General features: G+C 40.6%; 2 protein-coding genes across 2 annotated transcripts; both read right to left on the reverse strand.

Annotated features, from left to right (window-relative positions):
* Positions 1-1,214: 1,214 nt before the first annotated feature.
* On the reverse strand, positions 1,215-10,305 carry LOC143415702 (high affinity immunoglobulin epsilon receptor subunit alpha-like). Its single transcript, XM_076881090.1, has 6 exons — positions 10,212-10,305; positions 9,582-9,617; positions 9,152-9,412; positions 8,827-9,072; positions 8,573-8,740; positions 1,215-2,168 (listed from the first exon to the last, which is right to left on the reverse strand). Exons 1-6 carry the CDS (start codon positions 10,240-10,242, stop codon positions 2,014-2,016), a joined length of 897 nt encoding a protein of 298 aa, XP_076737205.1. The 5' UTR covers positions 10,243-10,305; the 3' UTR covers positions 1,215-2,013.
* A 4,593-nt stretch (positions 10,306-14,898) lies between these two features.
* LOC112431817 (Fc receptor-like protein 5) lies at positions 14,899-22,910 on the reverse strand. The gene is made up of 6 exons (XM_076881031.1): positions 22,806-22,910; positions 22,023-22,058; positions 21,589-21,849; positions 21,264-21,509; positions 21,028-21,177; positions 14,899-17,831 (listed from the first exon to the last, which is right to left on the reverse strand). Exons 1-6 carry the CDS (start codon positions 22,834-22,836, stop codon positions 17,689-17,691), a joined length of 867 nt encoding a protein of 288 aa, XP_076737146.1. The 5' UTR covers positions 22,837-22,910; the 3' UTR covers positions 14,899-17,688.
* Positions 22,911-23,319: the final 409 nt, after the last annotated feature.

Consider the following 23,319-nt stretch of genomic DNA (forward strand, 5'->3'; position numbering starts at 1 on the left):
TTCACAGTCAGATTAAGATAGTGGTAAACTCAAGCTTCTTTCAGCTCAGGCAGCTGGCTAAAATAAAGCCAATTCTTTCACGGCAGCACTTTGAGACAGTTATCCCCGCCTTTGTTAGCACTCGGCTGGATTACTGTAATGCACTTCATTGGATTGGATAATACTTGTGTTTTAACTTGTGGAGATATAAGTATTTTATTTATTTTTATAAATAATTTATTTATAAAAATAAGTATAAAAAGTAAGTTTGTACTATGTGGTCTGAAAGTACCAGATGCTTTCAGATTATCTTTCAGTGTTGGAGAGCTTGTTGGTGCAATTTAGTGTCAGTAGATGGCAGCAATGTCCCTGTAGAGGCTAAGCCTATGCTTGAAGCCACTGAGGTGGTCGTTAACGGGGGTGACGCGATGTCACTGGTATGGATGAATTAGGTAAAAAGTCCAATAACTCCAGCAGTACTTATCTTGTCCCTTTTGGTCTTTATTCCCATATCATCTTAACATAACAGCGCAACGGTCACAAACTGTTTGCCTTCTTACAATTAATGACACACCTGACGCCGATTATGTGCGTCTACCTTAAATACCTTTACATGAACAAAACAGAAAAAGGTGACCTCTAGCGACCACATAAGGTATTAACCCAAGAATGGCTTCTACAGTCCCTCTTGATCATCAGAGGAACATTGCTGATGTTTGTGTGTGTGTGTGTGTGTGTGTGTGTGTGTGTGTGTGTGTGTGTGTGTGTGTGTGTGTACACACACACACACACACACACACACACACACACACACACACACACACACAAGTAAACTCCCACCCACAAACACCTTAATGTGTCCACATGGCATACCCGTGGTCATTTTTGGTGTTGCTACATTTGTTACAAGAAAAATCCATGGAAGAGAAAGAGTAATGGGTACAGAAAAAAAATCAAAAGCAACAAAACCAAGTTTCATCTCTGAGTCCACTGCCCAGGCCTCACACATGTGCTTATAGTTAAAGCCATACCAGCTACCATCCATTACTTTAGCATACACAGATGTGGTTCTGAGGAATCTGTCATCAGTTTTCTTGGAAACACTTTTACCAGTATAAGTAAATCCATCATATTGTACATAAAGGTGGGCCAAGCATGTGTCCCGTGTGTGATAAACAAAGAAAAACCTTTAAGTGTGTAGAAAGAACAGTTTCATTTGATCATGATAATCATTTTATTTCACAGTGAAACAGAAGGACAGTTGTGCATGTACATGACTCCTGTTTATGATAGCATAAACCGATTAAACAGTTTTCTTAATTTAAGGAATATTTCTTAACCGAGAACTGTAGTCTCCTCATCCAAACTAGACAAACTTGTGAGTGCATTTGTGTCATCGTTCAAAGATTACTGACCTGTTTACTGGCTTTCACACCTCCAAGCAACCCAAAATGCTGCAGACAGACTCCTAACACGTTCCAGCAAGTGAGCTCACATTATTGCATTTATTGCAAGACTAAAGACTAGGATAAGGGGAAGGCCCACTCCAGCTCCTTTTAGCTGGCTCCTTAAAAAGTTAGAGAAACTGCTGTGAAATATAAGTGCCTATAAACATTTAACTGTTATTTGGTGAGGTGGGGTTTTGTGTATTGTGTATAGCCAGAGCCCACTGCCATATTTTTGAGTTCCCTTCAGGTAGTCTGGCTTCTTCCCCCAATCCAAAGACATACAGTTAGTGGGTTAAATGATGATTGTAAAAGGAGGGTGTAAATGCGAGTGCGAATGGTTTTCTGTCTCTCTGTTTTAGGCCTCGGGCCACCCACATGACCCTGAATTGCACAAATGGAATAAAAATGGATGGTAAGATGGATAATATATGAAACGTTTCAGATCACATAACATCTGCAGATACAGTTGTTTTTCTTTTTTCTTTTTTAACACAGTTTAACCACAAGATATAAAAAAATCACAATCTTATGGTCCGTTTGGCCTCTCAGGGCCACCGTACAATCTCAATAAAATATAGAAGACTGCTCACACACCCCTATTAAAAGTCATCTTGAACCATGATGGAGACAAAGAAGAGCAGCTGTACATTTTTGCCTCTTCTTGCTTCTCTTTGATGTCGATTTCTCCATGAGTGACATCTTTTGTTCTCACTGCTGAGTCGACTGCAGCTGCATCACTCTCTGCACAAGAAAACACATAAAGCGAGCATCAGTGCAGGCAGTACAGTCCTACAGATACTGCTGCTGTTACATTAACGATGACATAAAAATCATTCAGATTAATCATGCTCCACCTTTTTGTGCAGGACTCAAATGGCAATAGATGCAAAACTGATGTCAAACTGCTGCAGGCAATGGCGTGTCCAGCGGGGTGGCCTGGGGGGGCACAGGCCACCCCCCCAACCAGACTGGCCACCCCAGGTGCCACCCCAAAGGCAAAACAATAAAATTCAATCAAATATCAAATGTCCGATTATGTTTTCACGGTGACGCTCAGATATCCGAGTGTAAGTGAATGCAGCATCGGCTTCTGCGCTATGTGCATCACGTTAGCAAAGGTAGGAGAGCCAAGCACGAAAGACGTCACTGCAGGAAACAATTTTTCGGTGAAAGAAAATGAGGACAGAATAAATGTCCCGGTAAGTAATATTAAGTTTGTTGAGTTTAGTAAACTTCGGCGAAATTAGAATACCAAGGAAAAAATAACACTTAAAGAATTATTGCAGCTGTGGAATATTTCAGACAGTATGCTACTGAGGGCAGCTAACATAAGAGTTATGAGTTATAAGATATAATCTAAGTCGTAACATTGCTGTATGGAGCTGCAGATTTGGTTGCAGGTTAACATAGCTGGACTGGCCATCGGGCTTATTTGACTTATTTTTTATTTATTTTTGTAAGGGCATGAACAATGAGAGGTGGTGGATTGGCCAGATGCAGGTCGATGTGTAGAAATAACTCCGTTGTTTGGTGGTGGCTATGGCGGGGCTTCCACAGAGGCAGCAGGTGGATGAGGGAAGGGGAGGCAGGAGGAGAGCCCCGAGGCAGCCGCCAGTCCGAGTGTCAGGTGAACTGAACTTCAGGTAAGAAGTTATGACCTGCAGTCTATCTGGGTCAGATATGAACTAAGTTTAGGTGGAGTTTATTTTCGTTGTGCTGACTTTTTACTGTCAGTTGCAATAACTCATACTGCGTTCTAGCCAGCTTGATGGAGTTTTTATACAGCTGTTCGGTTGCTATGATGTTACTGATAGTGAACTTTATTTTATTCATAAGGTTAGTAGAGTTGCCAACGGCTCCTTAAAAAAATGGAATGGTCCCTCATTCAGAGAAAATATTACACGTTTCGTATTGAGCTGAGAAGAGACGCAGTTTGTCCCGAACTTCAGCTAGAATGGAAAAAGACACAAAGCTGGATTTATTCTGTCTTTACGCTGCACAGCTGCCTCTTCTCTCATCCTCCCTCTCCTGTTGCTACTTCAATCATGAAACTGATCGATGATCAGCTGATCGGCTTTTCTCTCTTGTTTGTTTATCGCCCACTTTGCGCCAGAAAGACGAAACCAGCAGATGTCGCGCTAAACAACAGCAGCACGTTTAAGCTTGATCAGCTGTTGTTAGAATTTATTTAATATTAATTTCTAGTATCAGCTGATGTTTGCTGGAGCCACAGCTGTAAAGCTGCTGGTCATGATGTTGGTTTGGATATCTGGTGAGAGGGAAACGTGAAGACCACCCACCAGGATCCTTTTTTATGTAGCTGACAGCTGGTAACTGTGCAGGGGCGGGTCTAGCAAAGTTTTGCCAGGGGGCCAGGTAGGGCATTAACAGGGAAAGGCACAAAGAAATACTTTTCTTTCCTATTCTCATTTAAAATATCTAGCTTTTATTAAATAATTATCTAAATCTTACAACCAAAGTTTTTATCTGACGTAAAATGTATAGAAATCATACATATACCAAAAAGACTGTACATCACTGTCACAACAGGGTTTGTTTTCATTCAAAGGCTTTATGGCTTTAATACCTGGTGGGTCGGTCTGTAGTCAAAATGCCCGATTTTCTGTCCCAGTCCAGCCCTGCAGGTTATACTGGCAGTGTCACCATGCCAGCTGACTGTATTTCATCATCAGCCAGTGTTGTTCTTTATCAATATTACCAAAGTTTACCATAAGGCAGCATAGAAAGTATTTACTTGCTTTCAGGTTTTATTCAAATATTAGTCTTTTCAGTTGTTTCTCCACTTTTTTCCTGTTTCAAAATCAAACACCAGTTTGTGAGAAGATTATCTTCTTTTTTTAACAGGCAGAGAAAGTTTTGCATTGGAATGGCTAATTTGTCAATTGTTTGCTACAAATGTTCGTATTTTAATATTCAAAAATGTTTTTGCCCAAAACATATGTGCAGTATATGTCAGTAAAAATACTATGCAAATATTGCTGTCCTTGAATGCTGAGTAAACACTGACAAAGCACTGATTGTATCTCTTGTACTTTATCAACGCAGTATCTAAAAACTTTGCACCGTAGTGGTTAAAATCTCATTCTAATAAGAGTTAAAAGTGCATTTGGTTATTAGGTTTATAGGATTATTGAATTATGGTTAAGGGTTGGTAGAATTTTTTTTTAAAAACATTATCTGCCAATTAAATCTGCCACCCTTCTCCAGATCTGTGCCCCTACCTGGCCCCCCCAACAAAAATTTTCTAGACACGCCACTGGCTGCAGGTAAAAATCATTACAACTAATAAATGTCTTGTTTATGTTTCTTAAATTCATGTGCTATTTAAATCATAAAATCTTGTTATTATGGTTATTATTTATTAAGTATTTTCTTAAAAGGTCAGACTATGAATAGTAAACACAGCCAAACATCAGGATAGAGAAAACGAAGTAAAAAATCAGTGGCATGAAAGAATAGAAAGGAGAGAAACAACTAAACCTGGTATAGATCCAGAGGGTAGATTCCTAATCATTAAATGATGTATACTTAACAAAAAGCTATGTATTGTTGATATACATGGCCCAAATGTTAATGACACCTTATGTGGTTCTGGGGGTGCTCTGCCTCCGCGCTGGGGCTCTGGCTTGGGTCTGTGGGGGCTTGGTTACTGGTTGGTGTGTTGTCGGGGTTGTGGGTGTGTGCACGCGGGGCCAGCGTACAGGACCTCTGGTGTCCTGTACGCCAGAAATGGGGTCCTCTTTAACTGGCGGGGAAGTTGTCACATCCTTGCAGGAGCTCCAGCTGGTGGGGGAAAGCTATAGTAGAGGTGGAGAATGAACTCAACCTGGGTGTCTGTTGTCTCATGTAGTCTGGGAGATGATTGGATAACGGGGTGGGTGCAGTTTCCTCTGTGGTGGGGTTGGGGGGGCCGCCTCGGGCTCTGTGGGGCTTGGTGGTGCTGCTACTGTTTGCCCCGATCCGAATGGGTCTTAGACTCCATCTCTCTGGGAATACCTCCACAGGTTTGGGAGGTTATTTCCCCCCCACCACACTCCCTGCCGGTGGCTGATGCCCCTCAGCCATCAGTGCATTGGTAGTTCTCGGTGTCTGGGGCTTGGCGTTCAGGTATGTACCGCCTCACTTCTGGTGGCTGCTTGGTGGGGCCTGGTGCCCGTGGCTCAGTCGGGCCCTTTCCGGGGGGTGGGGGGCCCTCAGACCCTGGGCATCTGGGCTCGGTTTGCTCTGGCACAGCAGGCGTAGCCGCTGCTGGCAGATCCTAGCCTTGTCACCACAGCCCCCTGTAACGACGAGCTCTCATTGTCACTTACTGGGTCTGTTGACCCAGCGTTTTAAGTTTTAGTTTATTTGGATGTTGATGTTTATTTTTAAGTTCTTAAGGCTAGCTAAGTTAATTTGTTCATTAGATTCCCCTTTTGTTTTCTACCCCTGTATTTAGGGTTCCCTCACCCTTTATGTGTTTCAGGCTGCGTGTCTTATGTTATCCAGTTCCTGTTGTCATGTCTGCTTTCCATTCTGATTCCTCTTTTATTGTGAAAGTCCTTATCCTATGTGCAGTGTGTCTAGTTTTGCTTCGCCCTGTTTCGTTAGGTCTGATTTGTCCCAGCTCTGTTCCCACCTGTTCCCCATCCCCTCATTATCCTCCTGTGTGCATTTAGTTTGTGTTTTCTCATTCAGTTTTTGTCAGGTCGTCTGTTGTTCCTTTTCATGTTTTCCTGTTGTCAGGATTTTCCACATTCAAGGTTTCGTTCTTTGATTTTTGTGTTCAGCATTCAATTTTGCCAGTTTATTTCTATGTAGTTTCTCCCCAGTGTGCATGTGCCTTTTTGTTTTTGTACCTTTTAATCAGCCATATTAAACAGCTCACCTTTTGTTAATATTCAAGGTTAGTCTCACGTTCTTTCGTGTTTTAAATAAATACTTAAATAACACAGTACGGTGGCACGGTGGTTAGCACTGTTGCCGCACAGCAAGAAGGTCCTGAGTTCAATTCCACCATCAGGCCGGGGTCTTTCTGTGTGGAGTTTGCATGTTCTCCCTGTGATAGTGTGGGTTCCCTCCGGATACTCCGGCTTCCTCCCACCGTCCAAAGACATGCAGCTTGTGGGGATAGGTTGATTGATTAATCCAAATTGCCACTAGGAGTGAATGTGAGTGTGAATGGTTGTCTGTCCCTGTGTGTTAGCCCTGCGACAGACTGGCGACCTGTCCAGGGTGTACCCCGCCTTTCGCCCTATGACAGCTGGGATAGGCTCCAGCACCCCCCGCGATCCTGAAAAGGATAAGCGGAAGCGAATGGATGGATGGACTTAAATAACAGTAAATACTTAGTATTTACTGCACACTGCAGTGTGAGACTGAAGTGCCCTAATAGGGTGATATGGTACTACAAGGTCATTAAGATAAGATGGGGCCTGATTATTTAAGACCTTGTATGTGAGGAGCAGGATTTTGAATTCAATTCTGGATTTAACAGAAAGCCAAAACAGGAGAAATCTGCTCTCTCTTTCTAGTCCCTGTCAGGACTCTTGCTGCAGCATTTTAGATTAACTGAAGGCTTTTCAGGGAGTTTTTAGGACATCCTGATAATAATGAATTACAGTCGTCCAGCCTGGAAGTAATAAATGCATGAACTAGTTTTTCAGCGTCACTCTGAGACAGGATATAATTTTAGAGATACCAGAACTAAAGTAGAGATTGTATACTGAGTATATACTTTCACAAGAGTACTTCTGTGAAACATGAAGATGGAGCTGAAACACAAGGCTGTATTTGAACTGACTGACCACAGACCTGCTTTCATGAAACCCCCGTAACCATAGAAAAATGCGGCAGGATGTCAGAGAAACTCAAAAAATCATTACATTTCCTCAAGTGAAGTCCACAGTTGAAGGATTTGTGACTAATAAAATTGTGCAGAACTGATTAATAATTTAATGTTTGCCTTAATTGTTTGCGTGTGTATGTGTGGCCTGCAGTAAAATTTGAGCAGCTTCTGAGTTTTCATCTGAAACAGGAAACTGGATGAGCACAGAGCTATTAGTTCTGAAAATACTGTTTGCACACAAGGAACAGGACTCACCGCTACAGACTTCTACAAACACAGAACAGCTACTGTGATCTATGGCATGATTGTAGACTTTAAATAAGCTTTTAAAAATATGTATCACTAAAATTATCCATACATTTTCTTAACAACTGTAGCGGGAGAACTGGAGCTTATCTCCACTGGGATAGTGTGAAAGGTGGGCTGCACACCACACAGGTTTCCAGTCTGTCACAGGACTAGGAAACACAACTTAACAATCTATCCAATTTGAAATCATTAGTTAACACCTATCATGTCTTTAGACTGTGGGAGGAAGAACTCACTCAGCACAGTGAACTGTTTAAACTGCACGTTAGTGTGAGGTGAAGAGTAAAGATAGTCTTCTTTGCAGTGGAAGGTTTTAAACCTTGTGGTCTGAAACCATGAAAGCAGGTCTGTGATGGTTATTGCCACTTAGAAGAACAACCAGAATGCTTTGCAGTCTGTTACTTCCTCATACAGACCTTTATTTTGCCTCATTGCTGTTTTGGGCCTCCTCTTGAGCCAGAAAACAATCAGAACATTTGATATTGGCACATTCAAGCCCGTGACCTTTGTTCTAATTTCTTCTGAATGCCTATATTGAATATGATAGAAGACATAAAATATATGTTTGATAGCTAAGATTACTTTTGTATTATTATTATTATTAGTTTAAATATAAAAAGTACCTTTTGGGCAGCATTTGACATGGTGGTTAGCACTGTTGTCTTGGAGCAAGAAGACCCTGTATTTGAATCTACTATCTGTCTGGAGTTTACATGTTCCCTCTGTTTTTGTGTGAGTGCTCCTCCAAAAACATGCACTTAATAGAGTTAGGTTAACTGATGATGTCGAGGATGTAGCCCACCTACCTGGGATACTCTCCAGACCCCCTGCTACTCTAACTGGACAAGCGAATGGATGGATATTAAATAATAAAGAAAACTCCACAGAGCTGCTTTTATCCAAACTTCATCTTTCCTTTGAATATTGTTAAAATTGAAAAACATACTAATGTGAGACGTTCATGCAACAAAAAGAGAATAAGTCTCACCTTTTAGTTTCCTGTCAACATGTCGTTCCACCAAAACAACCAGTAACATCACTACTAACACAACACAGACTGTTCCAGCTGTCAGCAACACGGAGACAAGTGGAGAGGAACCAGCAGAAGAGGCAGGTGGAGGTGTGGATGTAGGTGGAGGTGTGGTGGTGTGTTTGTCTAAAATAAAGCAAACACAGTCATTAAGTTGTCGTCACATTGTGAATGTTGAAAGCTGCAGAAACACAGACAGGTGAGTGTGTCACCTGTGACAGTGATCCAGCTGGATGGAGACTCTCCATGACCGCTGATGTCACACTTGTAGAGGCCTTCATCAGACCTGGAAACATGCTGGATGGTCATGTGACCTGTAGAGTCTTTCCCAGTGAAGACGCCATCTTTGAAGAAAATGGCTGTGAGGTTGGAGGGAGTGGTCTTTGTTTTACAGAGCAGAGTGACGTCATCTCCCTCCATCACAGGGAGGACAGGACTCTGCAGGATCACTGATCCACCTCAACACAGAGACAAACTACAGCATTTCATCCATTTACACACAGCTTCATCAACACTAACTCCACACACTCAGCTTACCAGTGACTGTCAGGTTAACCATGTTACTGATGGTACTCTGATTGGACTCACACCAGTAAACTCCAGTTTCCAATGAGTAGATGTGACTGATGTTACAGGAAGAACCAGCTGCTACTCCCCACTCTTCACACTCAGCTCTGGTTTCTAAGCTTGTGTTTCTCCTCAGAGTCCATCCAGCAGAGCTGTCGTCCTCCTCACAGCTCAGAGACACAAAGTCTCCTTTAAAGAACTGAGAGCTGCTGGGACTCACAGTCAGACGAGCTGTGATGTTACAATTAAACATTTCATTGTTTTGCAAAGTAGTACTTCGACAAATTTTTTTAAATGAGAATTAAACTATTTTTTCTGTGGTTAGGGCTGCCACTCTAAACATGCCAGAATAAGAAGCCAACAAACAAATATTTGACATATTTAAAAGAAAATCACTGACCTTGGTTTGTTGTCCAGCAAAGCATTGAAGTCAGAACTAAAGATAAATGACACTTAGGTTGGTCTGGAAAATAATAAAGGGCTGTGGTTTATTTAGCTCATTTTCAGCCCCCGAAAAGTATAACAATCATTAAAAGGTGGAACTGGATGCAGCAAGTTTAGAAAAAAGCCAGAGATAATAATAACTCTGTTTTGAAAGTGAAAGGAAAAGTTTATCTCAGCTTTATTTATAGATCTATATAGATAGGTCCACTCACATTATTGTGCAGTCACGTAAATGTAAAAGGATTAAAGAATGTGTGTTTGAACTGCTGTAGAAAAAAAGACGTCTTCATAGTTTACACGTCCTCTCTGAATACTCCAGTCAAAACATTTTTTATCAATAGTTAGTCTGATTATAATTAGAAATCAGAAACATTGTAACTCTGAGCATGAAGTCATGTGTCCTCTTTAAAGGTAAGTTCATATAATAACTAACTAAACTCTGTCAAGTTCACTGGTTAAAACGGTAAAATGTCCCCTTTAACATGCTGTTTTTAACAGCAGGTTTTTATCTTCTCCTCCATCATTGTTTATCTACAGAACAGAGAGTAAAAGTTCAACATTCAAAAGAGAGAATTTATCCACTCACAGAGCAGACATAGTAGAGATGCGTCATCCATTGTCCTCTTGACTGATGTGACCTGTTTTCTCTTCTTGTCATAGAGACACAGTAAACTCCGCCCCCTTCCCCCACATGTTTTTTTTTGCCTATATGAATGATGTGTGTAACAAGTAGATTAAAAAAGAAATTCAAAAATGTTGTTTAACAGAAAATAGTAACAATGTTTAGAATGTTTTTGCTCTTTGAAAAACATCGACTCGTTTTGAATTTGAAGCACTGCACAAACTGAGAACTGTGGAGACCAAGTGACAGTTTTTCCCACATATATATCTTTAGATGCTCAAAATATACGAGCCTCCTTTTGAGAAACTGGTCTGTGCCCATAAACCATGTGTGCAGGCTGCTTTCATGTTGTTATACACCAGTTTTGACCCCACCATCTAAATGATGGAACATTAGACCAGACTATGTTGTTACAATCTTTTGCTCTCTGATGTTAGTGAGTCTGTGTGAATTGTGACCTCAGTTTCCTGTTCTTAGCCGTTGTTACGTCCTGTGTAGTGTGCATACCGTACTCTTCTGCATACCTTAGTTGTAATGAGTAGCTATTTGTGTTGCTATCAACTTATCAACTTAAAGCAGTCTGACCTCTGACCTCTGCCATCAACATGGCAGAGAGCTCTTTCTCTCCTTTTCAGACCATTCTCTGTAAACCATACAGATGGTTTTGTGGGAAAATCCCAGTAAATCAGAAGTTTTTGAAATACTCAGACCAGCCCGTTTGGCATCAACAACAATATCTGACCAAATATCATTTTTGTTCAATAAACAAGTGGATACATGCAGCATTACATGAATTGTTATAGATGTAACAACTGTATAAAACAATGATAATAAAAAATAAACTGTACATTGTTACATTACAGCATTCCTTTGGACTGATGTGGATGTCACTCTGAGATGTAACACTGGCTGAATGTTGTTTCAGACCCAACATACTCATCCCGGATAGCAGCACTCCCCCAGCAGGACAGTTTACCCCATTACACCAGAAAACATCACTCATCGTGACACAGGCTCCAATATGCATGGGGCCTCATTACTGCAATACTCTAATACTACATTAAAAAACCCCAATGATTAGCGATAATTATATTGAAAAACACATTTTATTGTCCCCTCCACGAATCACTACCTTAACGTGGTGGAGGGGTTTGTGTGTCCCAGGGATCCCAGGGGCTATGTTTTCTGGGGGCTTTGCTCCCTGGTAGGGTCTCCCATGGCAAATTGGTCCTGGGTGAGGGACCAGACAAAGAGCGATTCAGAAGACCCTTATGAAAAGACCATCGAGGGAACAGTTCACCCTGCCCAGGATAGGGTTACCCGCCCTGGAGCCAGGCCCGGGGAGGGTGCCCGAGGGCAGGTGTCTGGTGGCCGGGTCTTAGTCCATGGGGCCTGGCCAGGCACAGCCGGAAAAAGGGACATGGGCCCATCTTCCTGAAGGCCCACCACCCGCAGGAGGCACCGCAGGGGTCGGGTGCAATGTGAGCCGGGCAGCAGCCAGGAGTGGCTCGGGGGGACTCAGAGTAGAGTCGCCACTCTTCCACATCGAAAGAAGCCAGTTGAGTTGAGGTGTTTCCTGGGTAAGGTTCTCCGGGCATGTCCCACCGGGAGGAGGCCCCAGGGCAGACCCAGGACACTGGAGAGATTATATCTCTCGGTTGGCCTGGGAACGCCTTGGTGTTCCCCCAGATAAGCTGGAGGAGGTGGCTGGGGAGAGGGACGCCTGGGCTTCTCTGCTTGGGCTGCTGCCCTCGCGACCCGGCCCTGGATAAAGTGGAAGAAAATGGATGGATGGACATTTTATTGTTTGATATGAGTAATTTAGTAATTTAAATTTAAATATGAAAAGCTGTTTTTTTCACTATGTGATCTGATTGCAAACACAGGATTGCTGGGCAGGACTCAAATGCAGGACGCGGAGCTGTGCAAGGAGAAAAGGGTTTATTTACAGCACCGGGTGAGATATGTTCATACAGTGAATGTGGCGAGTAGGTAGGATTTGGAGAAAATGTCCAGGGCAGACAGGCGGAGGTCCAGGAAGGTCTATACAAAGTAGATGGAGAACAACGATTAGGAAGTGAACCAGGCAACACAGGAAAGATACATCAGAAAGAGCCTGGGCTGCACTTTTTGAAGTAAGTACAACGATCCAGCCTGAAACAATCAGCAGAGATGTGCAGCAGGTGAGTGGAGTCCAGGATGGCACAGATACCCAGACGACGCCCTTGTGGTCATTCATTTACAGGTTACAGAGACTTCCATCCAGACAAAAAGCATCTTAACTTATAGCTGGGAGAGAGAAAGGGAAAGGAGGAGTTGTTTTGGGTGGGATAGTGAGATTACCAACAGCTTTTATACCTCCTACTCATCTCTGCAGATACTGATATGACACTTCTAGGGGATGATGATGATGATGGGCCATAGGATGGACATTCAGCAAAATACAGCCTTGCAACAACAACATAAAGACAACTGTAATGTCTGCGAGCATGGGGCAAAACAGAACCACAGGTCCTCACTGACTGGACAAGCACACACACTCATTTATATCATTTCTCAGTAACTGTTTCCAGTTGGACCAGCTTCTACATATATCACACAGACACATGTTACAGCATGAGTGCATGTTTTTAACATATAAGTGTAATTTCTGGATCACCCATTCAGCCAAGTCATTGACAGCACTGCTCTGATACAAAGTCATAGTAGTATATGCACCCTGCTCTCTGCCACTCTTCCTTTTTTTAAAACAGTTTGTTTTCTTGTCCACAGTTAAAGTGTTTCAGAAAATTTTGCCAATTTAGTGTGTGAAGTGTAAAATAGCTGAGCTGAGGTAATAGATTGACTTTTCATCTGAATCATTATTGACTGAAGTTAAGGTCCTAATACTGAATAAAAGATTAAAAAACAATGAACCTGTGTAATAATACTGACAATAGAATAAAGTCAATTCAAAGTTGCTCTGTTGTCACTTATTGGTAGTGATTGTTTGGCCACGTGACAGCAGTATTTATTTTTTTATTTAAAAAAGAAACCCAACAATCTTCACCCTCCAGGGCCAGTTTAGTATCACCAATTAATCAAACTCCATGCAGGTCTTTGGTCTGTTTGAAGAAACCCTGAGAAACTACCCAGTGAGAACCCCCACAGACACGGAGAGAACATGCAGACTCCTCAGAGAAAGGGTCCAAACAGCAGGTGGATTCAAATCCTGGAACCAGAATAAACCAGGAAATAAATGAATGTGTGTTCTTCGTCTTTCAGAGGTGAATTTTTTTGATTTCCTGATTTTGAACCTGTACGATGGTGGTAGGTGGTAGAGCCCGTCACCTACTAACCTGAAGGTTGGTGGTTTGATCCCCGTCCGCTCCATCAGAGTACGAATGTTAGATAGGAATCTCTTACATGGAGAAAGAATCTAGAGAAAATATGCTTGGTTGAAAGAGGCAAATTCGAGTACTCAGAGTACAATAAGAACTGGTCCATTTACCATTTACACACCAAACTGTATCCCAGGTTACAATCAGAGCAGCCCCTTCCTCCAGAGGATGTTTTGATGGCCAACCCTCATTTGTGAAGTCCATCAGTATGTTTCTGCCTGTTCAGTCTGTGCCCAGACCAAGTCACTGACCTCACCACCTGCTGGTTTACTCGTCCAGACAGCTGCGGTCCTACATCATGGTAGATTTCCTTACTAGCCTCCAGGTAAAGCCACCATACTAACTATTGCAAACTGTTTTTCCAAGGCTGTGTGTTTTGTTTCTCTCCCTAAGCTTCCTTCAGCCTTAGAGACCTCTCAGCTTTTGACAGATCACGTCTTCATGTTACACATGACAGAATCTCCGCAAAAACTTTCCTTCGCTTCCCGCGAACTCACAAGAAGTAAAGAAAGCAGCAGCACTTCTGTAAAGTAGCTCAGACAAGCAGCATCAGGAGATTCTCCAGCTATAACCTAATGCACGGAGGGGAGGCTTATGTGACAGCTAGGGAAGTCAGGTGACTGGAGGCTGCAACATGCTCAGACAGCACCTACTACTTATATATGACCAACTAATGTGATTGGGCAGTAATTAGCAGTGAAATATTAAATAAAATATTCATTCTGTTAGAGTCTGACACACAAAGTAAACTCCACCCTCTTCCCTGTTTTTCTTCCATGTGTGTGTGTGTGTGTGTGTGTGTGTGTGTGTGTGTGTGTGTGTGGAATATAGATTGAGACATTGTTACACTGTTACATGTTTAAATGCACTGAGCTGCTGTGATGTGATTGGCTCCTCACATATTTGCATTAACAAACAGTGGGACATGTGTACATAATAAAATGGCCAGTAGGTTTGTACTGTGATTAGAACAGTTACTCTTTTATCACATGTTGCATGTTGATTCTTCATAAATGTGCATTTATTTAAATCTCACCATCTCCGCTTTCTGTGGAGGGCACCGATGAGGTCATAACATCATTACATTGTTACTGAAAGCATCACAATTAAAAGTATGCAGAAAATGAAATTTGAAGTTAATGATAATAATTGTGTAAACTACACTTTAAAAGTGGAGATATAAGTATTTCATTTATAAAAATAAATATATAAAGTTAGTTTGTACTATGTGATCTGAAAGTACCGGATGCTTTCATGATCTTTCAGTGTTGGAGGGCTTGTTGTTGCCATTAAGTGTCAGTAGATGGCAGCACCAGGCTGCAGTTTAATCTTGATCATCAGAGGGACATAGCTGATCTGTGTGTGTGTAGTCCCCTCATCCAAACTAGAGAAGATTGTGCATGAATATTAGTCATCATGCACAAATTACTCTCCTGTTTACCGGCTTAAATAAATCATCTCTTTCACCTCCAAGCGATCCAAAATGCTCCTGACACGCTCTAGCAAGCAAACTCACATTATTGCATTTTTATTCCCCAACCCTGAATTGCACAACTGGAATAAAAACGGATGGTAAGATGGATAATATATAAAAAGTTTCAGATCACATAACATCTGCAGGTGTTTTTCTTTTTTCTCTTTTTTAACACAGTTTAGCCACAGCAGTGATTCTTGATATAAGGGACAAAACATGTCCGGCAGATAAAACCCAATTTTGTGGTTAAAAATATGCATACAAGTGTTAACCCAACTGCCTAAAAGACAAACCAAGGCAATGTTTATACAACAAAACTATGATTTTGCATTTTTTATAAATATATATTTATTTTAAATGGTACAATACATTACCAGTACCTTAAAAGTCCATTGTCCAGAAGCAGGTGTGATAATATTAAAATACAGAAAAAAAATTAAAAGTAATGTAAAATTAAACATCATGGCTCTCGTCACTAAGTATTTAAGTCAATACCTTATATAATATCAAAATATGCAATTGAAAATTTATTTTTAAATATTTTTTAAGTGATTAAAATCGTGTCCAGAGTTTTTGTCAACACCGTCAGATTTTTTTCAAAAGTACAAAAAAATCAGGAATTATTGTGGGCAGCTTACACTCTGAGGACCCCTTTACCACTTCCTGTTTGATACACATGCCATGAAGTCACTGCTGTGATAATTTGTTTGTTTTTATTTCATTTATTGCACACCTTTCTGATAAAACTCTGTGTCACAACCATAGTGCATCAACACCAAAGTCGATATAAACCAAGATTTAATTATTTTTTTTGTAATAAGAGCTTAATTTAGGTAGATTGTAGAGGCCATAAGCAAATGATGAAAAACAAGATGGCTTTTGTCAGAAAAACATGTGTTATGAGAGAAAGTAGGGTATTTTGTCAACACCATCAGGATTTTTGTCTGACAGTGTTCACCCTTTTTCTAATGGTGTTGACAAATCTCACAAAAGTGTGCTATTCACCATTTATGTTAAGTCATTTTTTATTAATATTTCAGACATATTACTTCCTGTGTATTTTACTGATATTTCTGCTTCACAGATGTGTCAAATATTATCAAATTTGCCTTATCTTGAATCTCATTGTTTATGTATACATTATTAATCCTGTAGGAAAATGCTTAGTCCTCTGCATTTAACCCATTCACTCAGTGATGCAGTGGGCAGCTACAAATCCAGGTTAGCCTCTGTTCGTTGGATTTGGATTAAGCCTGTTGTGCTGTTAAAATGTTTTAATGCTTTTTATCTTGTTCTATTACATCTGAATTTAGACAGGTTGTAACTCTCAGTGATGCCGCAGAGTTCCTTTGACTTTGGGATCTGCAGCCCAGGTTGGACCTGGAAATGGCTAATGACATCAGACTTAAAGACCAGATAGCATTTCTATTGCTGAATGCATAATTGTGTTGTGAATATTCATCCTTAATCTGTGAAAAAGCATAAGGTTCAGAAAAAATATAGTAATTAAAAAAATGGTACATTTCAGGCTAGAATAGCAAAGGGAAACCTGTCAGTAGAGGAACGAAAGAGAGGGAACAGGGATGATCAAAAAAGAAGGAGAGAAAAAATTAACAGCCAGCCTGAGTTGAAGAAAGAGTTTCTCATAAAGGAAAGATGGAGAAATAGAGTGAAAGAGGGAAAAATAAAGAACACCAGTGATCTGAAAGAAAGAGAAAAAAGTCAGAAGAGAAGGTTTTGGAAACAAGCACAGAGAGTCAAAAGGAGAGAGAGTACAGCAGGGTCTAAACACACAACCACAGAGTACTTTAGGAATCAAGGAGTAGTAGGCAGCTACTTTCTGGTGAACTGTTAAGATGTAGAACTTGACATGTGCAAAAACAGAATTGTTATTATGTGTCTTGTGATATTACAAAGGTTGCTAAGGTTTAATTTTCATTTTGAAAGAAATAATATCTTGTTTTCTACTAGAGTGTCACCACCGTCAGCACCTTGTCAACTCCATAATATGGAGTTTTTGTTTATTTTTCTCTTTTGGAGAACCATATATTTTCCTCCCTCATGATCTTCCAATAAAAATACGTAATTTTCTCAATAAATGTGTAATTTGCATGCTGCTTAATATGACTGTTTCTTATACAGATTAAATACAAGCTTCTGAAAATATGTATGACTGTAACTCTAATAATAAAAAGCCAAAACAATCTTACTTTTAAATATGGTATAATTACTTTGAAAACATATGTGCATAAACAATAGAATAGAGAAGCTGCTAATAGTCAAAAGAGCTGAAACAACTTAATTTAAAATATATATTTTTGCATTTCTTTGTGTCTGACGGTGTTAACAAAAACCTTGCACTTCTCCAGCAAAAACATAAATTATTAAAAAATGTTACACCTGGGAGATTGTACCAAGACATGGTGAGACTTTGTGTAACAATTATATGTAAATATGTTTTTGAAATATCAAAAAATATATTTTAGAAAATGAAAACCTGTTTTGTCCCTAATCTCAGGAATCACTGACAGTATACATAAAAAATCTCAGTAAAATATAGAAGTCTGCTCACACACCCTTATTTTTTTTAAAAATTCATCTTGAACCATGATGGAGACAAAGGACAGCAGCTGTACATTTTTGCCTCTTCTTGCTTCTCTTTGATGTCGATTTGTCCATGAGTGACATCTTCTGTTCTCACTGCTGAGTCGACTGCAGCTGCATCACTCTCTGCACAAGAAAACACATAAAGCGAGCATCAGTGCATCAGTGCAGGGAGTACAGTCCTATAGATACTGCTGCTGTTACATTAACGATGACATAAAAATCATTCAGATTAATTATGCTCCACCTTTTTGTGCAGGACTCAAATGGGACATGATAGAAAACTGATCAGGTCCAGCTGTCAGGTTGTTGTGTGCGGGCGAGGAAGAGATGACCCAAACGCAGGACTCATGGTGCAGAATGATGAGGATTTATTGGAGCGAGTGAAAGAACAGAGCAGGAACGACAGGACTGACTAACTGACTGGAAGACTGAATGGCTGGCTGAACAGCTGAACAACTGAACACAGGCGGAAACGACAACAGTGACAACATCAATGACACGACGGTGAAGGAGTGGAAACAGAAGACTGATGAGGATGATAATGAGAGACCGGTGAGCACACAGCTGAAAATAATGTGGCTCACGACACATTAGACGAGCTTACACAGGAAACAGGAAGTGAAAAAACATGGATGTGGCAAAATCTGTGCTCTCCTCCTGTCTCATTCCCTCATTATCCCTCAGTGTATTTAAGGCCTGTGTTTCTCTCTGTCACTGTTGTGTTGTACCTGCATTACGCTGAGTGGTTTTCCCTCTGAATTGCTGAAGGTTAGTTTTGCTCTAAGTCTGGTTAGTTTCTCTCATTCATGTCACCCAGTTTCTTGTTTTCATTATAAAGTTTACTTTCTATTTGCCATTTTTAAGGTTTTGGTTTGTTTGTGAAGTTATTTCTGATGATGCAATAAAGCTGTCGCTTTCAGTTCATCCCTCTGCATTCAGTGAGTCCTGCATTTGCCTGCCACACAGCACACCATGACAAGATCAGGCTTTGAACAGTAAACACAGCCACACATCAGAAGACAGAAAAATGAAAAAGCAGTAAAAAGCCAGTGGCATGGAAAAATAGGAGGGAGAGAAACAGCTAAACCTGGCATGTGGGGTTCTTTTAAACCATTGTTTCCTAGATTCAAGCATGGAGTGTGAAGGGTTATTTTTGTCATTATAATTTAGTTTTATTTTCACATCAATCATAACAGCTGTTGCCTAAAGGTTCTTTCTATTGTAAAACCCTATAAAATGACCCCTGTACAAGCAAACACTAGGCAACAGTGGGAATGAAAAACTCCCTTTTTAACAGGAAGAAATCAGCTAGAACCAGGCTCAGGTGGGAGCAACCATCTGCTGTGACTGGTTAGGGATGTGTGGATGAAGACAGGACAAAAGACACATGGAAGAGAGCCAGAGGTTAATAATAATTAAATCCAGAGAGGTGTATGAACACATAGTGAGTGAGAAAGGTGACTGAAGAAGTAATACTGATTGCGTCATGGTAATCCCCCAGCAGCCTACACCTATTGCAGCAAAACTAAGGCAGGATTTAGGGTCACCTGGTCCAGCCCTAACTATATGCTTTAGCAAAACGGAAAGTTTTAAGCCTGATATTAAAAGTAGAGATACTGTCTGTCTCCCGAATCCAAACTGGAAGCTGGTTCCACAAAAGAGGGGCCTGAAAACAGGAGAAATATGCTCTCTTTCTAGTCCCTGTCAGGACTCTTGCTGCAGCATTTTGGATTAACTGAAGGCTTTTCAGGGAGTTTTTAGGACTGATTGTATACTGAGCATATACTTTCACAAGATTACTGCTACGAAACATGAAGATGGAGCTGAATCACAAGGCTGTATTTGAACTGATGACTACAGACCTGCTTTCATGAAACCTCCCGTAACCACAGAAAAATGCAACAGGATGTCAGAAACTCAAGAAATTATTACATCTCCTCAAGTGAACTCGTAATGAAGTATTTTTGAGTAATAAAAAGAAGTGAGCAGATGCAGTTTTTGTCCAGAACTTTTAAATAATTTAATACAGTCTTAATACTGTGTGTGTGTGTGTGTGTGTGTGTGTGTGTGTGTGTGTGTGTGTGTGTGTGTGTGTGTGTGTGTGTGTGTGTGTGTGTGTGTGTGTGTGTGTGTATTAACATCCCTGAGGAGCTGACGAGTTTTCATCAATAAAAGGAAAGTGGACGACCACAGAGCTGTTAGTCTTTGTTATACACAGGGTGAAATACACTGTTTGGAGCACAAAGAACAGCACTCACTGCTAACAGATACTGCAAACACAGAACAACTACTTAGTGATCTATATATACTGTAGGTCTTTGACTAAGCTTTTAAAAATGGTTTAAAAAAGCAGGAGAACTGGAGCTTATCCTCTCTGGGATAGCGTGAAAGGCAGGTTGCACACCACACAGGTTTCCAGTCTGTCACAGGACTAGGAAACACAACTTAACAATCTATCCAATTTGAAATCATTAGTTAACACCTATCATGTCTTTAGACTGCGGGAGGAAGAACTCACTCAGCACAGTGAACTGTTTAAACTGCACGTTAGTGTGAGGTGAAGAGTAAAGATAGTCTTCTTTGCAGTGGAAAGTTTTAAACCTTGTGGTCTGAAACCATGAAAGCAGGTCTGTGATGGTTATTGCCACTTAGAAGAACAACCAGAATGCTTTGCAGTCTGTTACTTCCTCATACAGACCTTTATTTTGTCTCATTGCTGTTTTGGGCCTCCTCTTGAGCCAGAAAACAATCAGAACATTTGATATCAGCACATTAAAACCCATGAACGTTGTTCTAATTATTTATTTAATACCTGAAATTTTGTAATCTAAAGAGTACTTTGTGGGCAGCACTTGCCATGGTGGTTAGCACTGTTGTCTTACAGCAAGAAGGTCCTGAGTTCAATCCTTTTGAATGTTCTCTCTGTTTTTGTGTGGATTCACTCTGAGTACTCCTCCAAAAACATGCAGTTAATAAGATAAGGTTAACTGATTATTCTAACTTGCCACATAGGTGTGACTGGTTGTCTGTCCATGGTGTACCCCACCTACCTGGGATAACCTGCAGACACCCTGCTTCCTTAAATTGGACACGCAGAAGAGAATGGATGGACAGACTACATTCAGGATGTTCAACATTATTAATAAAGGACAAATTTCTGCTTGAGAAATACTTGATGCAAATGGAAACTTTGGTTTGTTTGTGAGAAACTCCAAAGAGCTGCTTTTATCCAAGCTTCATCTTTCCTTTGAATATTGTTTAAAATTGAAAAACATACTAACGTGAGACGTTCATGCAACAAAAAGAGAATAAGTCTCACCTTTTAGTTTCCTGTCAACATGTCGTTCCACCAAAACAACCAGTAACATCACTACTAACACAACACAGACTGTTCCAGCTGTCAGCAACACGGGGACAAGTGGAGAGGAACCAGCAGAAGAGGCAGGTGGAGGTGTGGTGGTGTGTTTGTCTAAAACAAAGCAAACAAAGTCATTAAGTTGTCATCACATTGTGAAAGTTGAAAGCTGCAGAAACACAGACAGGTGAGTGTGTCACCTGTGACAGTGATCCAGCTGGATGGAGACTCTCCATGACCGCTGATGTCACACTTGTAGAGGCCTTCATCAGACCTGGAAACATGCTGGATGGTCATGTGACCTGTAGGCTGCTTCCTGATGAGGGAGCCATCTTTATAGAAAGCAGCTGGGAGGTTGGAGGGAGTGGTCTTTGTTTTACAGAGCAGAGTGACGTCATCTCCCTCCATCACAGGGAGGACAGGACTCTGCAGGATCACTGATCCACCTCAACACAGAGACAAACTACAGCATTTCATCCATTTACACACAGCTTCATCAACACTAACTCCACACACTCAGCTTACCAGTGACTGTCAGGTTAACCATGTTACTGATGGTACTCTGATTGAACTCACACCAATATATTCCACTGTCATGAGGCACCATCATACTTATATTACAGGAAGAACCAGCTGGTTTTCCCCACCCATCTCCACACTGAGTCCTCTGTTTGCTTGTGTTTCTCCTCAGAGTCCATCCAGCAGAGCTGTCGTCCTCCTCACAGCTCAGAGACACAAAGTCTCCTTCAAAGAACTGAGAGCTGCTGGGACTCACAGCCAGACGAGCTGTGAGGGTTAAAAATAAAAATAAAAATGTCATGGTTGTGCAAAGCAATGATGATACAACATTCTTTAAATTAGAATTAAAATACTTCTCATGTGGTTCGGGCTGCCAACCCTAAACATTAAAGAAGAAGAATTTAACACATATTTGACATATTTAAAAGAAAATCACTGACCTTGGTTTGTTATCCTGCAAGGCATTGAAGTCAAAACTAAAGATAAGTAAAACTTAGGTTAGCATGTAAAATAATAAAGACTGTAATTAATTTGGCTCGTCCCATCTCGTCTATCTCTGATCTCTTGTCCACTTATAATTATGTGAGTAAGTAATCCTTGTGGGAGGCATACATCAATGTAAAAGAATAACAGACTGTGTTTTTGAACTCTTTAAGAAAAAGATCTATTCATATTCATTATTTTTAGCTTGTTGCTATGTTTATATTTATAGTTCTAGTCTTAAGGTTTGTTACTGTTACGTTCCTCATTTCATCTCAAGTCTCCTTTTTCTTTATGTTTGTGCGTCTCCTGTGTGTAGACTGGGTTCTCTCTCTGTCTCCCTAGTCCGCTGTGTCCTCCTGTCTGTTCTTCTCTGGTTCCAGTGTTAAGACTGTGTCTCTGTGCCTTTGTGTTAGTTATTGCTAAGTTCACAAGAACTCAATAAAATTAAATATTGGAAATCAGAAATCCATCAGTTTATTAGCACTGTGCACATTTCTGCTCCCACATCTCTAACACCAAATCTGTAACGCTGTTCCTTTAGTGATTATTGGATGTTTTCGAACTCACTGTACCCAATGCATAAGAAACATTTGGAAACATGACCGGTAACAGTAAGCATGAAGTCGCGTGTCCACTTTAAAGATAAGCTGATATAATAACTAACTAACCTCTGTCAAGTTCACATTAACAGAGCAGACAGAAAAAGTTCAACATTTAAAAGGAAGACATTCTTCACTTACAGAGCAGAAATAGTAGAGACGCGTCATCCATTGTCCTCTTGACTCATGAGACTCATTTTCTCTTTTTGTCATAGAGACACAGTAAACTCCGCCCCCTTCCCCACATACTTTTCTTGCGTATATGTAAGATGTTTGTAAAAAGTAGATTAAAAAAATCAGGACAGAAAATCAAAAATATTGTTTAACAAAAGATAATAAAAGAGCAGGCTCTCTAATGTTGCTTTTTGAAAAACATCCACTCTTTTTGAATTTGAAGCACCGCATGAACTGAGATCTGGGGAGGACCAACTGATGCAGTTTTGAAAGTACAGTTTTTCCCAGACATACGATTTTAGCAGCTCATTGAGCCTCCACTCTGGAAACTTTCTCTGCCAACAAATGGCTCATAAATCGCTTGTGCAGGCTGCTTTCATGCTGTTTTACACCAGTTCTGATCGAAATGCTGAAGCATTAGACCAGACTATGTTTTTACAATCTTCTGTTCTCTGATGTTGGTGAGCCTGTGTGAACTGTG

The sequence above is a fragment of the Maylandia zebra genome, unplaced genomic scaffold, assembly GCF_041146795.1.
Source record: "Maylandia zebra isolate NMK-2024a unplaced genomic scaffold, Mzebra_GT3a scaffold02, whole genome shotgun sequence".
Lineage (NCBI taxonomy): Eukaryota > Metazoa > Chordata > Actinopteri > Cichliformes > Cichlidae > Maylandia > Maylandia zebra.

Excerpts from the sequence above, each read along its gene's own strand:
- LOC112431817 (XM_076881031.1), bottom strand. The coding sequence starts at position 22,836 with ATGGATGACGCGTCTCTACTATTTCTGCTCT. Across the intron at positions 21,510-21,588 it reads GGTTAACCTGACAGTCACTG|GTGGATCAGTGATCCTGCAG; the intron begins GTAAGCTGAGTG and ends CTCTGTGTTGAG. Across the intron at positions 17,832-21,027 it reads TGTTGACAGGAAACTAAAAG|AGAGTGATGCAGCTGCAGTC; the intron begins GTGAGACTTATT and ends TTTCTTGTGCAG.
- LOC143415702 (XM_076881090.1), bottom strand. The coding sequence starts at position 10,242 with ATGGATGACGCATCTCTACTATGTCTGCTCT. Across the intron at positions 9,413-9,581 it reads TTGCTGGACAACAAACCAAG|CTCGTCTGACTGTGAGTCCC; the intron begins GTCAGTGATTTT and ends GTAACATCACAG. Across the intron at positions 8,741-8,826 it reads CAGCTGGATCACTGTCACAG|ACAAACACACCACCACACCT; the intron begins GTGACACACTCA and ends GCTTTATTTTAG.